We start from the raw sequence: 18,187 nt of genomic DNA on the forward strand, positions 1-18,187 counted from the left end.
TTGAGATCTTCTTGAAGACCCCTCCGGAAGACTGTAAATTGGACTGATTTCTGCCAACCAGCCTCACTTGCTAAACATTTGAAGGAAGAAATGTAAGACATCAAGTCCATTGATCCTTGTCTGATGTCCAAAAGTGATTCTCCTGCTGTGTACACAATCTCAGGCCTTTCGAAAGTCCACTGGAGCAGAGACACAAAGGCGTTCTAGTCCTGAAGGACTGGGTTGGCCGAGGTAACAAGGGCAGTTGCCCAGGCTAGGGCATTTCCAACCATGTTTGAAATTAGAAATCCTACTCTTGAACGATCCGTGGCATAAGCAGTGGGTTTGAAGGTAAAAGTACACAACACAGGCATCAAGGAACTTTTTCAACTTCTTGGAGGATCCATCAAATTTGCTGATGGCCAACCCCAGAGTGTCTCTGGCTGCTACAAATTGCATAGGACCGTATTCTCAGCCTTCAGGCCTTGAACCTCTATTGACAAGCCCTGTACGGCAGTCAGCAATTCCTGAAGCTGCTCAGCAGCAGCCATATTCCCTTGGCGTTGCAAACTATCACGTTTAACTATGAGTTCACCTTCACTCTCACCTGAGGAGGAGGTAGAGCTGGATTGGCTGGAATATCTCGGTGCTGTGTCCGTAGAGTGTCTCTGGGGAGTGCCCTTCTTAAAGAGTTGCAGTGTTTTCCGGGAGGCCGCCACAATTTCCAAAGAATGGAATCAAAAGGAAAGAATGGCGCTACCTCCGGAATCAGCCTTTAGTTGGGGGTCGGGGGGAAGCTTGTAGGCTGAAAAACACAAAGATGCAGAGGACTGCAGGCCGTATCGCTGTGTGCCGAGTTGAATGAGAAAGTCCAGTGAAGAACAACAGCCGTGCCAAACAACGATACGAGTACAATTGCCAGGAAGAGAAGGAGTCCAGCGGAGAAGAGGGGAGAGACACTGTGGAGCGGTGAAACAGACGGAGCAGGTAGGCAAACTGCAGAAGGCAGACCAAGGAGTGAAAGCAGCAGGTAACAAAGGCACGGAGCGCGTAAGAAGTAATTTACAGTGTTGGAACAAAAGCAGTAACAAAGTTGCAACACGAAGAGTGGGCAGAGTTACGATGGTTAAATGCGCCAGAGCGCGTAGCTAGTGAAAACACTAGACCGAAGAAACGTGCATAAATAATTAATGGTGGCCTCTAAATCTGTCCCAGAGCATCCAGGAATGCGAATTCATGACAACCATGCAACCAGACGGTAGTTGTCCCATAAGGGACAACTCTGGTTTTACATTTGCCCCACACCTAACTTGCTGGCACCATGGATGTAGAGCGGGACCAGACAGTTCCATCCCCTTCCTGGGCCACACAGAAAGCCATCATAAGCCCATAAAAGCAGCAGATTTCCTGGGCAAGTGCAAGACCTTACTAAGGGATTTCCTGACCTGGCAAGGCCAAATAATTGAGAGGAAATCTTGTGGCACGCCCATTTTAAAGGCACTAGCCATGTGCATTAAAATAATGCAAAAAAGGTTATAAAAAAAATGTACCTTCTACTAACAGCTTGTCTTAGGCACATATAAAAGTAACCAAAAATCCCAAGTGTTCAAAGCAAGGCTGCCACAAATATAGCCCTATTGTACTGCACTGTAAGGTGCTGCGTGCAATGTTAAAAAGTACAAGAATTCACCTAGGGAAACGGTTTCACAGTACTGATAGTATGAAGGACTGATCAGTTTCCCCAGAACACTGAGCAAAACGCAAAGGAAGCGAAGCTGAAGGCTTTACTTCCCTTCAAAGATCAGAACAGGTTCAAAAACAGAGCAAAAGGAATGGGGGTCGTTAGGAACTATGGAAGGGAAGTTGCAAAATGGGAATCCTTCCTAACAGTGGGGCACAACATAGCTAAGTAGGGGCATTTGCATAAGTAGTTACTGAGCAGCCAGAACTTCCATCAGATAGGGAATTTAAAGAGGTTCTTATTCCCTCATAGCATCGAAACGATCAGCAGTACAAAGGTAGCCATTAAATAATGACCTGCTGTGGTTGTGTTTGTCAGGACCAAAGCAACATGGACCCTACTACCCTTGAAGACAGCTGATATGAAGGAAGTGGTCCATAGGAACTGTTCAGAACTTCAGGAGGCGGCAAACATACAGACATGGATTGTGTCGGTTGCGCAGCATGTGTTTGAGGTTTGCCCCCTAGAAAAGTGTCATATTGGACCTCAGTTGAAAAGTGATTATAGCAGTTTTAGAACTGCCATATCTATCTAGCAAAAAGCTGAAGGTAAATCCCTCCACCTTACTGACAAAAACTGGCAGAATTACCTCTGGCAGCAATTCTGCCGTAATCCCCATGGAGTCATATGGACTCTGAAAATGGGGATACCCACTGCCCTACTACCACTTGGAAGCCTGCAGTAAATCAGTAATCAAGCTGGTGGTAATTTGGTGGATTTATCACATAATTATCATCAGACTCGTTATGAGGCTTAATATGCCTTATTAAGCAATGTCAATCAGGAGGAGAGATTGGTCGTCTTACACCAGTAAATAGCCTGTTATGTATTGAGAAGAGCATGTGTTAATGGAAAGTAGTGTTATACTGCAGTAGTTGTGGTCAATATCTTGATTATAGCACACATTTTTGGGGATAACCTAAAAGGATCCCACTTCAGTAGGGTGACAGATTCTGTATGGCGCATCCAGGTGACGTTTATGCAGAATAATATCAATCGGGAGTATAGTCGCAAGGTTGCAGTAACAGAATTGCTAGTAATGGGTAACCAGGTAATAAGTGTGCCAACATGGAGTAGTACAACTACCCGGGGCAACGTCTTTGCTAGTACCGTTGTTGCCTGGGTTGTAGTGCAGAGTAACAGTGCAAAGTATCATGCTGGACATTGGCATAATTAAGTGTGCCGACAGGGGGATTTCCTGCAAATATTGTTTTCCTTTTACTCCAATTAACACTTCACATAGGCATCTTTACCTGTTGTGCAATAAGAGAGGATCGTTTGGGTCCCAGCCGGAGGAGTTTATCTGGAGATGGGAATGCCAGAAAGGTGGACGCATCAATGGGGGGAGGGGAAGCCACTGCCACCTGAAATCAAGGTTAAAATAAAATCAACCAAACAAACTGGAGATGCCAAATGTTGCAGTTAAGCATCTACAAATACATTGCAGGGACACAATGACACAATGCAAAAGGCTGTTTTAAATCAATAAGAGGAAATTCTCATAACGTCCTCGTTAGGCTTCCTCATCACAGAACTTACTGACCTGATGAGGCGTAAACACATCAAGACATGCAATGGTCATGAACATGTCCAACTCTTGACAAAGTGACTCTAAAAGAGCATCCCTCAATTTCTCCTATTAATATAATAATAATAATAATCTAGCCCCACCACTACGAGGGTCAGGATACCAACTGTTGTTCTCACAACTTTCTGTTTAATAAAAGGATATACAGGGGCTGGGCTGGGGTTAGGACTGTGACAAGGAACATCTAGACTAGAAGAACAAGTTACTTTCTTACCTGGTAACGTTCTTTCGATGGGATGGTCCGACGACGTGTTCCATATCTATGACATGTAATCACCACAGCTGTGCTGCTTCGGTAACTTTTTCGGCGTCTGCGTCCTGCGTCGATGACGTTGATGCGCCGTCGTCGAGGACCTCCTCCGACGTCATCCGATGTGATAAGTAGGACGCACGACGCCCATAGCCTCAGTTGTAGTTTTTTCCCCCAGAACGTGTGACATAAGTCAACTGCCAGTCAGACACAAAGCCTTGCGGAACGTAAGCTGCAATCGCAAAAGAAATTCTGCAGCAGGGAAGGCAGGGCGGGAGCGATATGGAATACGTCGTCGGACCATCCCATCGAAAGAACGTTACCAGGTAAGAAAGTAACTTGTTCTTCGAGGGGATTGGGTCCTCCGACGTATTCCATATCTATGACAGACTCCCAAAGCAGTACCAAAGCAAGGAGGAGGGAAAGAATTTAGTATCAAAATGTAGAATAGCCAATCAAATAGCAGAGCAAAGGACCGCCTTGCCAAAGGCCAGATCCTGTGCTCGGATGGAATCGAGGGAATAGTGACGTACAAATGTATGTACTGAAGCCCAGGTGGCTGCATCACAGATGTTGCGAATAGGAACACCCCTCTGCAGGGCAGTAGACGCAGCCATACCCCTGGTAGAATGGGGCCGCAAGCCAGCCGGTGGGTCCTTACCCGCCAAGCGGTAGCACTCCGAGATGGCCAAAATAATCCAGCGAGACAAAGTCTGTTTCGTCACAGCTTGCCCCAAACGCTTTCCAGCGTAACCAATAAAGAGTTGATCATCCACTCTGACCCGGGACATGCGTGAAACATAAAAGCTTAAAGCTCTCCTAGGATCAAGCCTATGGAGCCTCTCCTCTTCTTTACCAGGATGCGGAGGAGGATAGAATGCCGGAAGAACAACCTTCTGGGCCAAGTGAAATTCCGTCACTACCTTTGGAAGAAAAGAAGGACGAACTCTAAGGACAACCCTGTCCTTGTGAAATACAGTGAAGGGAGGCTTAACTGAAAGTGCCTGTAACTCACTCACTCTGCGAGCGGAAGTAACCGCAACTAAAAACACAGTTTTCAGAGTTAACAGCCTCAAAGGGCAAGAATGTAAAGGCTCAAACGGAGCACCCATAAGAAACTTAAGAACAAGGTTCAAATCCCAACCGGGCACCAGGAAAGGTGACGGAGGGAACACATTAGTGAGCCCTTTCAGGAACTGTGAAATCAAAGGGATTTTAAAGTAAGAACACTCTTCAGACGAGCGCTTAAAGATGGACAGCGCCGCCAGGTAACCCTTAACGGTACCCACTTGCAAGCCCCTGTGGGCCAAAGAAAGTAAAAAGGACAGAACCATGGGGATGTCACATGCAAAAGGATCCACATTCTGAACTCTGCACCAGTCGCAGAACTTACGCCAACGTTACAGAGACTTTGTTGCTGGCCTTCGGGCCGAAAGCAACACCTCCATCACGTCCTCAGGGAGGTCCCAATCCTTATACCTCAACCTTTCAGAAGCCAAGCGTGAAGGTTGAGGGATCTGACCACTGGATGGAGAACCTGACCCCCCTCCCGTGAGAGCAGATCGTCTCGGTAGGGAAGACGACGTGGAGGGCAGATGGATAAGTCGAGAAGGTCCGGGTACCACGTCCTCCGAGCCCACGCCGGGGCAATGAGGATCATCCGGGAACCAAACTTCCGTAACCTCCGCAGCACTTGCGGGATGACGGGGACTGGAGGAAACGCGTACAGCAGCGGGAATGACCACTCCACCACGAACGCGTCTCCCAAGGCTCCTTTTGGAGGAAATTCCCGCGAGCAAAACCTTTCGCACTTCCGGTTGACACTGGAGGCGAAGAGATCCACTTGAGGGGTCCCCCAAAGGGCGAAGATCTCCAGGAGAATCTCCTGAGCCAACTCCCACTCGTGAGAGATCGCGCTCTGCCTGCTCAGAGCGTCCGCCGTCACGTTTTCGGCTCCGGCCAGATGAACTGCCGAGACCGAAAGTTCCTGCTGGATGGCCCAGAACTCTAGCTGCATCGCCTCCCTGCACAGAGGAAGTGACCCTGCCCCCCCTTTTTGTTGGGGTAGTGCATGGCCACTGTGTTGTCCGTCAGGATCAGGACATTCTTCCCTCGCACAGACGGCAGAAAAGCCTTCAGGGCTAGCCTGACGGCCCTCAGCTCCAACAGATTGATATGGAGTCTGGACTCCGACGGAGACCAACGACCGCTGACTGTCAGCCCGTTGGCATGAGCTCCCCATCCCGTGAGGGATGCATCCGTCACGATCGTCACCTCCGGCCAGGGAAGCCAAAATGGAGCCCCCTTCATCAAGTTGCCTTCGACGGCCCACCACAGAAGGTCCCGGGCGACCGAGGACGGCACCTGAATCGAGTCCGACATCCTGCCGGAGGACTGCGACCATTGCGACTTGAGTGCCCACTGCAAACATCTCATCCGCAGGCGAGCCTCTGGCACCAGAAGAATGCAGGATGCCATGAGGCCGAGCAACCTCAAGAACTCGAACGCTGGGAGCGTCTGGGCATGCTGAAACTTGTGCACCATCTGCTGAATGTGAAGAGCCCTCACCTGGGGAGGAAAACACTGCCCCAGGGAAGTGTCGAGCACTGCTCCGATGTACTGGAGCCGCTGCGTTGGCGTCAAATGGGACTTCTTTAAATTGAGGGAGAAGCCCAGCCTGTGAAGGGAGCGACAGGTGACCGATAGATGATCCAGGACTTGCTCGGGAGAGCTCCCCCTGCCCCCTGATCAACCAATCGTCCAGGTAGGGGTAGACGTGAATCCCCCCTTGCCCGAGATGCGCTGCCACCACCACCATGAGCTTGGTGAAAACCCTCGGGGCGGAGGTCAATCCGAACGGCAGGACCCGAAACTGAAAGTGCGAGTCGCCAACCGCGAACCTCAGGTACTTCTTGTGCTTGGGATGGATCGGCACATGGAAGTAAGCATCCTTGAGGTCGAGTGACACCAACCAGTCCTGAAGCTGAAGGGCCTGGAGGACTTGAGAGAGAGTAACCATCTTGAACTTGTCCTTCCTGAGGAGTTTGTTCAAACCGCGCAAGTCCATGATGGGTCTCAATCCCCCGTCTTTCTTCGAAATCAAAAAATAAGGGGAATACCATCCCTTGTTCCTCTCCGCAACAGGCACCAGTTCTATGGCGCCTTTCTCCAGCAGGGCTTGAATTTCCTGCGCAAGGAGCGGATCCGGACTCTGCAAAGAGAGGTTCCCCGGTGGATTGTCGCGAGGCCTGTGCCGAAAAGGAAGACAGTAGCCGTGGGTTATGATCTCCAGAACCCACACATCTGAAGTAATGGCTTGCCACTCTACAAGATGCTGCGCCAGCCTTCCCCCAACCGGCGAACCATGGGACATGGCCTCACGACAGAGTGGGAGCGGCTGCGGTGTTACCTGAGGGCAAAGAGGCAACTGCCCGAGCGGCCTTGGCACCACGGGTACCCTGTCGTCCACCTCTGGTACCCCTGCGTTGGCCTCTTTGACTGCCAGCTCCTCTTGCTTTACTGAAGGATGAGTAATAGCAAAAGGAACCACCCCTCCACTGCTGTCCCCTAGGACGAAAAGGCGGAGGTTGGCGAACTACAGCGCCCAACGACTTCGCTGCAGCTTTTGAGGTCTGCAACCTCTCAAGGCTCTCGTCAGCCTTGCTGCCAAAAAGGCGTTCACCGTCAAAGGGCATGTTGAGGAGCCGGGACTGCACATCAGGAGCAAACCCCGACTTCCGCAACCACGCAAACCTGCGTATCACGGTGCTCGCCGCCATGGACCTACTGACGCATTCAGCTAAGTCCAAACCCGACTGAACGGACTCACACATGGCATCCTTACCATCCTGGACCATAGCAAGGAAACCATCCCGTTCGTCCCCTTCGGGAACATGTTCAGCCGCTAACGCAACACAGTTCCACAGAGTGTGCGTGAAACGTGACAAGGCACAAATGGAGTTGGCCGCCTGAAGCGCCATACCACCAGAAGAAAACACTTTCTTCGCCCAGCCATCAAAACGTTTGTCGTCCCTATCAGGAGGGATGGTAGGGTACAACGTCTGCTTCGCCGGGGCCGTGGCCGCCTGCACCACCAAACTCTCCGGAGTGGGGTGCCTGGTCAAGTAGCAGGGGTCGCCACTGGCTGGACGGTATTTTCGCGACAAGGATCTGCCCACCGCGGGAGACTCTCCGGAGCAGTCCGCCACCCTTCTCTGTAAAGCCATATGGAACGGCAGAACCGGGTCAGTCGGGGGACCAACATCAAGGATGTCTGTCATATCATCCTGCACAAACTCCCCTGGGGGAGCAGACCATCCCAAGTACTCAGAAACCCTAGCCATAAGGCGCCGGTACGAGGAATCAGCATGAGAGCCAGGCTCAGGCCTACAAAACTCCACCTCCGGAGAGGTGTCCAGTCCACTGGCATCATGCAGTGACTGTCTCAACTCGTCAAACTGACTAAGGCCCGAGACAATTTCATCCGGAACCTGACTAGGAACCAGGCCATCAGAATCCTCATCCGCCTCTGAAATATAGTCCAGGTGGCGAAAAGAAGGCACTCGAGAGTGCTTGCTCTTAACCAGAGCCTTTCTAGGGGGTCCACCCGTGCCCTGGGGTACCTCCGACACGAAAGGCGTCGATGGCGTCGAGCGAATCAGTGCCAGCGTCGAGAGAACCGGCATCGGCGCCGAGAGGATCGGCGTCGACGTCGAGGAAATTGGCGTCGACGTCAGATGCATCGCCTCCAGAATCGGCGGCGTCGACAAAGCCCTCGAGGCCGGAGCCCCGAGCGTGTCCCTCGACGACCTGAGCGTCGACGGCATCGACGACTTCCTCGGAGCCAGAGCCTCGAGAAAGCCTGTCGACGCCCTCGACGCCACAGACGTCGATGCCTTCTTCGAGGACCTCACAGGTGCACACGGTCTCGAACGCGTCGAGGACCGGGACCTGGAACGGGTACGCCGAGAACGAGTCCCCTTGTCCGAACAGGACCTCTCCCGTGACTCGTGCCGACCACTCTTGCGAGCGGTGTCTCTCGACCTCACACGACCAACCCCACTTGGGGGCGCGGACGGCTGAGTACCCTGTGACTCAAGAATCGCCAGCATCTTCTTCCCGAAGGAAGCCCATTCCTCCGGCGTCGCACGGCTGGAGGGGTAAGCGACGTGCCGGGCAGAGCCCTCCGAAGAGGACCTGGAAGACGACCGGTGTCGGCGCTTCCGAGAATGCCTCGAAGAGGCTGAGGAGTGGCGAGACCGACTCCTAGAAGGAGACCCACGAGACTTCCGACGATGACACGGAGAGTCACCCCTCGAATCATCCGTCGAAAGCCCCGCAGACTTCGACTTCCGGGGCTTGGACACCCGACCTACCGACAACTTCTTCTTACGTTCGCGTAAGGCTTTGGACGTGAGCGACTGGCAGTCGATACAGTCATCCGTGTCGTGGGCCTCCCCGAGGCACCAGAGGCAGGCGTCGTGCGAGTCCGTCACCGACATCTTGGACCCACATTCCCCGCACTTCTTGAAACCCGGACGCGGGGTCGAAGACAAAGTAGACATCTTCAGAAGGATTTTCACAAACGAACAGGTTCAAAGAACCGAGAAGAACAGAACTCCAAAGAGTCGAGGCGTTCAAACCGAGAAACACGAAGCAACACGTTCGCGGAAAAAACAGAACTGAGGCTATGGGCGTTGTGCGTCCTACTTATCACATCGGATGACGTCGGACGTCGGAGGAGGTCCTCGATGACGGCGCATCGACATCATCGACGCAGGACGCAGACGCCGAAAAAGTTTCCGAAGCAGCACAGCTGTGGTGATTACATGTCATAGATATGGAATACGTCGGAGGACCCAATCCCCTCGAAGAACAAGTTACTCCTTACCTGGTAACGTTCTTTCGATGGGATGTTCCTCCGACGTACTCCTTATCTATGATATTTGTATCTCCAGCTTGCTGGCCTTGGAAAAAAAAATTCCCAGTAGAGGGCGCTGTGCGTCGACGTCCGTCGAGTAGGTGTTCCTCGATAGCCACCGTATCGACGCCAACGTCATCATGCCTATAAATGGCCACGCGCAGCGTCCGTTGCTCAGTTCCGTTTTGTAGAGTAAGGTAGTTATTGCATGAATGGTTACTACCCTTGAAGGAGCGTAAGCTGCAACCACAAGGGAAATGTTACTGCGGGGATGGATGGGAGGGGCGATAAGGAATACGTCGGAGGAACATCCCATTGAAAGAACGTTACCAGGTAAGGAGTAACTTGTTCTTCAAAGGGATTGTGTCCTCCGACGTATTCCTTATTTATGATAGACTCCCATAGCAGTGGTATGTGATTGGAGGCGGGAGTAAGAGATGCCCTGTTACTCTTTAAGAATGAACAGAGTGTAACACAGCTTTGCCAAATCTAGTCTCTTGAATAGAGGAGGAATCCAGGCTATAAAATTTGGTAAAGGTATGTGCGGACGACCATGTGGCAGCCGCACATATGTCTCTAATTGGTACCCCTCTTTGAAGAGCTGAGGAGGCTGCGATACCCCAGGTCGAATGAGCCCTTAGACTTTGAGGGGGCTCTTTCCCTGCCAGTTTTTAGCATTCCAGAATGGCTAAAATAATCCATCTGGAGATGGTTTGTTTGGTTATTGATAATCCCAATTTATGTCCTGCGTAACCTACAAAGAGTTGGTCTGCTTGTCTAATTTTAGCAAGTCTACTGATATAAAAACTCGAAGCTCGCTTAGGGTCCAGCCTGTGTAGTCTCTCTTCCTCTTTCCCTGGATGGGGAGGAGGATAGAATGAAGGTAAAGTAATCTTCTGAGTAATGTGAAATTCAGAAACTACCTTTGGGAGGAAGTTAGGCTTCACCTGTAGAACGACTTTGTCCTTGTGAAAAATTGTATGAGGAGGTTTACAAGATAGGGCTTGTATCTCGCTAACCCTTCTAGCAGATGTTAATGCTACCAATAAAACAGTATTGAGGGTGAGAAACTTCAATGAACAAGAGTGGAGTGGTTCAAAGGGAGCACCCTTTAGGAAGTTTAAAACTAGATTTAAGTCCCATAAGGGAACTTGGAATGGTCTTGGAGGGTAAACATTAGTTAGACCTTTCAGGTATTGTATTACCAATGGAATTTTGAAATTCGATGGCTCCTCTGCAGTGCGCTTAAAGATCGATAGCGCTGCAAGATAGCCCTTAATAGTGCCAACTTGAAGACCTAAATTTGCCAAATAAAGTAAGAAGGATAACACTGCAGGTGTACCACATGAAAAGGGTTTGATATTCTTTTCTCTGCACCAGCTGCAAAATTTATTCCAACGGCAGCGGTATAGAGTCTTAGTTGCTGTCCTTCTGGCCGAAAGCAACACCTCCATGACGTCATCTGTAAGGTCCCAATCCTTGTACCTCAACCTTTCAGATACCAAGCGTGAAGGTTGAGGGTCTTGATGGCTGGATGGAGAACCTGACTTCCCTTCTGCGAGAGAAGATCCTCTCTGTAGATGAATCGGAGGATGGATGGACATGTCCAGAAGGTCCGGGTACCACGTTCTCCTGGCCCAATCCGGGCCAATTAGGATCATGGTCTTCCGAAACCTTCTCAACCTCCTGATCATTTGAGGAATGACAGGGACCGGAGGAAACGCGTACAGAAGTGGGAACTCCCAGTCCACTACGAACGCGTCTCCTAGAGCTCCTCTCGGGGGAAATTCCCTTGAGCAAAATCTGTCGCACTTCCTGTTGATACTGGTGGCGAACAGATCCACTTGAGGGGTTACCCAAAGGGCGAAGTTCTCTTGAAGGACTTCCTGAGCTATCTCCCACTCGTGGGAGACTGTGTTCTGCCTGCTCAGAGCATCCGCTGTCAAGTTCTTCTCTCCGGCTAGGTGAATTGCCGATAGAGATATTCCTTCCTGAATTGCCCAAAACCAGAGCTGCATCACCTCTCTGTACAGTGGCAGTGACCCTACGCCTCCTCTTTTGTTGAGGTAGTGCATGGCCACTGTATTGTCGGTCATTATCAGGACGTTCTCCCCCGTACAGACGGCAGAAAAGCCTTCAGTGCCAGTCTGATGGCTCTCAGCTCCAACAGGTTGATGTGTAGCCTGGACTCGGATGGAGACCAACGACCGCTGATGGTCAAGTCGTTGGCATGTGAGTGAGGCGCCTGTGACTACCGTTATCTCCGGCCATGGTTGCCAAAACAGTTCTCCTTTCAAGATGTTCTCTGGAGAGGCCCACCATTGAAGGTCGTGGGCTACCTTGTCTGAAATCCGGAGGAGATCTGTCATCCTCCCTGAGAATTGTGACCACTGAGTCCTCAGTGCCCACTGAAGGGATCTCATTCTCAGGCGAGCCTCTGGCACAAGGGATATGCAGGATGCCATGAGGCCTAGCAACCTCAAAAAGTCATAGGCTGGGAGACATTGGGCATTTTGAACCTGGTGACCATCTGCAGAATATCTTGAGCCCTCACCTCTGGTGGCGAGGCTTTTCCCATTGACGTGTCCAGGACTGCTCCAATGAACTGGAGTCTCTGTGGTGGTCTCATCTGTGACTTCTTTAAATTGAGGGAGAAGCCCAGCTTGTGAAAGAAGTGGCAGACATAATCTAGTTGGATCCGAGCTTGTTCCGAAGAAACTGCTCTGATCAACCAATCGTCCAGGTCGGGGTAGACGTGAATCCCTTCCCTCCTTAGACTTGCAGCCACAACCGACATTAGCTTGGTGGCTGCAAGTCTAAGGAGGGAGGGGCGGAGGTCAGCCCAAATGGCAGAACTCGAAATTGATAATGAGAGTTGCCAATTGCGAACCTCAGGTACTTCCTGTGCTTGGGATGGATTGGCACATGGAAATAAGCATCCTGAAGGTCCAGAGATACCAACCAGTCCTGAAGCTGAAGGGCCTGAAGGATCTGCGAGAGAGTTACCATCTTGAACTTGTCCTTCCTGAGGAACTTGTTCAATTCTCGTAAGTCCAGGAGGGGTCTCAGTCCTCCGTCTTTCTTTGGTATGAGAAAGTAGGGGGAGTACCAGCCCTTGTTCCTGTCCGCTACAGGTACCGGTTCTATGGCACCTTTCTCTAGCAGGTCTACGATTTCCTGCAAGAGGAGCGGATCCGTCACTTTCAGAGAGCTGTTCCCCGGTGGATGGCTCTGAGGGATGCGTAGAAAAGGTAGGCAGTAACCTTGGGCAACTGTCTCCAATGCCCAAGCATCTGACGTAATAGCCTGCCATTCCGTCAGATGGTGAGTTAACCTGCCCCCTACAGGTGTCTTGTGATGGGAGACCTCAGAGTGGTTTGGGAGCGGCTGATGCAGTTGCCGAAGGTAAAGCGGCTCCTGCTCCTGCTGATGCGGCTTTCTTTCCTTTACCCCGTCCACCACGGGTACATTTTCCTTGGCCTCTTTGAGCCGGCCGTCCTCTGCCTCTTCCATATGAGGAATAATAGCTTAAGGACCTTCCTCTCCAAGAGGATCCTGAGGGACGAAAAGTAGTTTGACGGATTGCAGCCCCTAGTGACTTGGCTGCTGCTTTAGATGTTTGCAGTTTTTCCAAACTGTCATCCGCCTTCTTACCAAACAGGGAAGAGCCGTCAAAGGGCATATTTAACAGTCTGGCCTGTACGTCAGGAGCAAAGCCGGACTTTCTCAACCACGCATGCCTGCCGATTGTGGTACTTGCCGCCATGGCCCTGCTGATACTGTCAGCAGAATCAATGCCAAGTTTGAAGGGACTCACACATTGCATCTTTACCATCTCTGATGATATTTAAAAATGCGTCCCTTTCTTCTCCTTCCTGGAGGCAGTCAGCCGCTGATGAAGCACACTCCCAAAGAGTATGGCTGAACCTAGCGAGCGTACAAGTTGCATTAATAGATTTTAAAGCCATGCTACAGGCCGAGAAGACTTTCTTAGCTATGGCATCATATTTTTTATCATCCCTATCCTGCGGAGCAGTGGGGTATGCAGATGTACTGCCTGATGAAGTTGCAGCCTGGACTACCAGACTCTCTGGAGTAGGGTGCTTAGATAGGTATTCAGGGTCAGCAGCATATACCCTATATTTCGCTGACAACTTCTTGTTAACCGCAGGGACAACTTCAGGAGTTTCCCAGTTAGTTAAAATCTTTCTTTGTAAAGCAGAATGCAAGGGAACCACAGGATCCTCCTGTGGACCTTTATCCAGAATATCTGTGAGGTCATCCTGTTGAAAAACAGGTGAAGGCGCAGACCAACCTATGAACTCCATAATTCTTGACATTAGGGTTCTATAAGGGGTTTCAGCATGTTCCCCTGGGTCTGGTTTGACAAATTCCACTTCTGGGGAAGTGTCTAGGCCACTTGCTTCCTGTAATGCATCCTGAAGGTCTTTCAACCTTCTTTCCTCAGAGGCAAAAGTCTCTGGTTCAGGTGATGTGGTCCTCTGCAGCCCAAAAGGCCTTTCTTGATCAGAATCTTCCCTCTCTTCATAAATTGAAGTTAAGGGGGGATGCTCTGGCCTGTGAAATGGTATAAAACCCATCTCTAAAGCAGAGGGAGCCATCATCAGTGGCCTTGAAAAGGTCGATGTCGTCGACGCCGATGTAAAAATCCTCGAAGGCGCCGACAAAGGCGTCGAGAAAACTGGAAGAGGCCTCGAAGAACTCGAGAGGATCGGAATCCTGCTTGAGGATGTCGACGACGTCCTCGACGTCGTGTCGGAGGCTCTCTGTGTAACCGTTGGCTGTGGAGTAGCCGTGGGTTTTTCTTTTATCGGCGTCGATGTCGGCGTCGACTCGATTGACGGATGCGTCGAAAAACCCTTCGACAACGGCGTCGATGGCGCCGATCTGTGCTTCGAAGGGGTTTTCGACGATGGCGTCGAAGATGCTTTAATTCCCGATGGCTCATGGCGCTTTCGGGTCGACTCTTTCGCCGGGTGCTGCGACTCGCGGGGTTTAGATTTTTTGGGCTTTCCACCCGGGGTATCACCCTCAGCTGACTTCGAGGGGTTGGAAGCCGCTTTCTCGAAGACGCTTAGCATCTTTTTTCTGAATTCCTCCCACTCAGCCTGAGAGCTGTGTTTTGTGGGGCAATTTATTCTTTCAGGGGAACTAGAAGACGACGACAAAGGAGATGTTCTATGCCTCTTTTTCGAGTGTCTAGACCTCGACGAGTGGTGGGAGCCACTTCGAGACCTAGACCGAGAATGCTTTCGACGGTGAGGAGACGAATGTCTCGACTCTACCGCAGAAACTTTCGAGGAAGTTAAAACTGACCTACCTCTCTCGAGCTTCCCCTTACGCTCCTTCAAGGCTTTCTCCGTCATGGATAGGCATTCCTCACACTCCGAACACTGGTGTTCGATTCCCAGACACCACAAACAGATCCTGTGAGGATCCGTCAACGACATTTTCTTCCCACAGTCTCGGCATTCTTTGAAACCAGACCGAGGAGTCGTCGGGTCGGAGGAGGAAGCCATCGAGTACGAGTCGGTTTTCCCAAGGAAATATGACTATATATTTCGACTGACGAACTAAGCAACGGTATTCCAATGCACACGAAGCGCAGAAAAATGGAACTGAGCAACGGACGCTGCGCGTGGCCATTTTATACGGTGGCTGTCGAACACCTACTCGACGGACGTCGATGCACAGCGCCCTCTATTGGGAAAATTGTTTTCCGAGGCCAGCAAGCTGGAGATACAAATATCATAGATAAGGAATACGTCGGAGGGCACAATCCCTTCGAAAGATTGCTTAGTCAATAATTGGGCCTTTGTCTCCTCGTCTGTGTGGGGATCTACCAAGCAGGACCCTTTGTAAGAAAAATGACAGAAGGCAAGATGCTGCAAAGGCTATGGGCTTAAAGTGAACAGATATTTCTGTGATGGCTGAACCAAAGGTTGCACACGTAAAGGTACCAGCCATTAATGTATAGTTGTGAACAAAGGCCTTTGGAGTAGCCCAAATTGCAGCCTTGTGAATGGTGAATGTGTTTAATAAAAGTCAGACTCATTTAGGTTGAATGAGCCTCATAACGTGTATAGATGGAAACGTGTACAATCCAACAAATAAGTGTGGTTGACTTATGCTTCAACCCCTTCCTTGAAAAAAGAAATGTGGACCTTCGAAGGGGACTGAAGGCAAGTTGTCAATCCCCTACCTACTGATAGTATTTGTGTAAGGAATGGCTACTGCCTGTACTGCTCTGAATACCGCCCCCACTGGTCCGTGAGAGCACTGGCTCGCACTTGAATGCATTCTTTTCATAACAGCTTGTATAATCTTTTAGGCTATTAAGTTGGTAAACCTTTGAATCTCAGCCTGTTCTGGCATGATAAGCAGTGCTATCATTTTAAGACTCAAGATACTGAAAGCTAAAAGTGAAGAGACACGGAAACTAGGCTTTTCCTATTATGCTATTTTGCTGAACTCATTGCCAGTAGCATCTACCTTTCCCCGTTCCATCTTATCTTTTAGGAAGGAATTAAAAACAACCTTTTTTTTTAGAAGGATTATGATTTGATTATTGAAGGTCTAGAATGTGTTAAATTTAAATGCGGTTATAACATCTGTAGGTATTTTTTATATTGTGAGGAATGTGCAATAGGATCCTGTTTAGGGGCTGTTTATTTGTTTGGCAATCTTCGACACTTTTGGGTTACGTTCACTCATATAAAACTAAATAAATGAAATTAAAATATAAATAATTGCCAACTAGCAAGGGAAAAAGCTACTCTCTGAAACCCACTGAAAACAATTCTGCCACTTACTTGTACATCTGCTGCCAAGAAGACTTTCTCCTCTGCCGTAGACATCTTGAGCATGACAAAGGTCATTGAGAAGAAATGAAGTGACAAATGTCTCAACTGACTAGAAGGAATACATTACTCACCGTAATCGTATTTCTGGTGCTTGTATCTGCTTAGATTCACATGCTATGCATAGGCCAATATATAGTGGAAGCTGCGGAGTACTACAGTTGTTGTTTACGAAATTCGAAAAGGGACGTCAACAGGGCGTGCCAGTAATACTATCCCTAGTGTGATGTCCACTGTACCCATGATCCCTCACACGTCGAGGTCCCTCAGATTGTTTTTCTTCTGCCATGAGGCGTCATGTGAGTACAGTTGTATCCAAGCAGATATATGTAGAATCTCATAACATCTATGCACCTTCTCTCAGCGGAGGAAGGGTGGGCACATGTGAATCTAAGTAGAAACAAGTACCAGAAATACGATAACGGTGAGTAATGTATTCCTTCTGTTGCTTGTGTAATCTGCTTAGATCACATGCTATGCATAGTTTAGCGAGCAGTGTTATGAGAAGGTGGTGGGTTGTGAGAAGGAGTAGCGGCAAATAGATATTTTAGAACCGCTTGTCCCACCTGTGTATCTGTCTTGGAATGTGTGTCAATGCATTAGTGCTGAGTGAAGGTGTGAACTGAGCTGCATGTAGCTGCTTCGCAAATGCTGTCTAAGGGGACGTTTGCAATAAAGACCAAAGTAGCACCAGTGCCACGTTTGGAGTGGGCACTTTGTGTAGAAGGCAGTATTTTGTTTGATAATGAATAGCATCATTGTATACATTTAACTATCCATCTGGAGGTGGGTCTTTTGGAAACGCGCTCTCCTTGTGTGCCTGTAGCCAGGGAGACAAACAGTTGATCGGTCTTCCTAAGCGGTTTGGTTTCATCTATGTAGTAGAGAATCACCCTCCTCACATCTAGTGTGTGGAGCTTGACCTCAGCTGAGCTAGTTGGCTTCTGAAAGAAGGCCAGAAGCTCAATTGACTGGTTTACGTGGAACTTGGAAATGAAATTAGGGGAGAACCTAGGGCGAGTACGTAAAACAATTTGTCTATATGGATGATAAAGAAAGGGTCCTGCACTGACAAGACTTGGAGTTCGCCGACTCTTCTTATGGAAGTAAAAGCCACTAAGAAGGCAGTTTTACAGGTAATGTGTATAAAAGTAGCTTGATGCAAAGGCTCGAAGGGAGGGCCCATGAGCTTTACTAGCACTACATTCAGATCCCAGCCTGGTGGGGGATTAGGGATTGGAGGGTCTAGTCTTCGCTTTACTCCCTCCATGAATTCTTTAATTACTGTCACTTTCCACCATGAGACTTTACTTTGAGAGGCAGTGTAGGCTGATAAAGCTGCTAAGTGGACTTTTAAAGTACTAAAGACCATCCCTGAATCCAACAAGTGGAGCATGTATTTTAGAATGTGTGATGGAGTACATTCTATTGGGTTGATCTGTTTAGATTGGCACCAAATGACGAATTTCTCTCACTTGAGGAAATAACAGTGTCTGGTGTTTGGTTTCCGTGCTTCCTTTAGGATATTCATACACCGCTGTGGAAGATTGAGGTGTCGGAACTTTATGACTTCAGGAGCCATGCTGCAAGTTCAAAGAGTGAGGTTGTGAGTGTATCATTGTCCCTCTGTGTTGAGTCAACAGGTTGACCAGGTACGGGAGCTTGATGGGATCGCACATCGCCAGCTTCCGCAGATGTGGATACCACGGTTGTCTCGCCCACATAGGAGCAACTAGGATGAGTGTCATCTGATCCCTGTGTATCTTGTTCACTATTCCGCTGATTAATGGATTCGGGGGGGGGGGGGGGAGCGTAAGCAAATTTCCCT

The 18,187-nt window shown here is 49.6% G+C and overlaps 1 protein-coding gene across 1 annotated transcript in view; it reads right to left on the minus strand.

Annotated features, from left to right (window-relative positions):
- Positions 1-18,187, minus strand: part of RANGAP1 (Ran GTPase activating protein 1) — a 1,265,070-nt gene that overhangs the window by 416,235 nt on the left and 830,648 nt on the right. Inside the window, exon 12 of the mRNA XM_069652750.1 lies at positions 2,974-3,084. Within this exon, the coding sequence (XP_069508851.1) occupies positions 2,974-3,084 (111 nt within the window). The remainder of the gene's footprint in view (positions 1-2,973; positions 3,085-18,187) is intronic.

The sequence above is a fragment of the Ambystoma mexicanum genome, chromosome 3p, assembly GCF_040938575.1.
Source record: "Ambystoma mexicanum isolate Mex_15411 chromosome 3p, UKY_AmexF1_1, whole genome shotgun sequence".
NCBI classification, from domain to species: Eukaryota; Metazoa; Chordata; class Amphibia; order Caudata; family Ambystomatidae; genus Ambystoma; species Ambystoma mexicanum.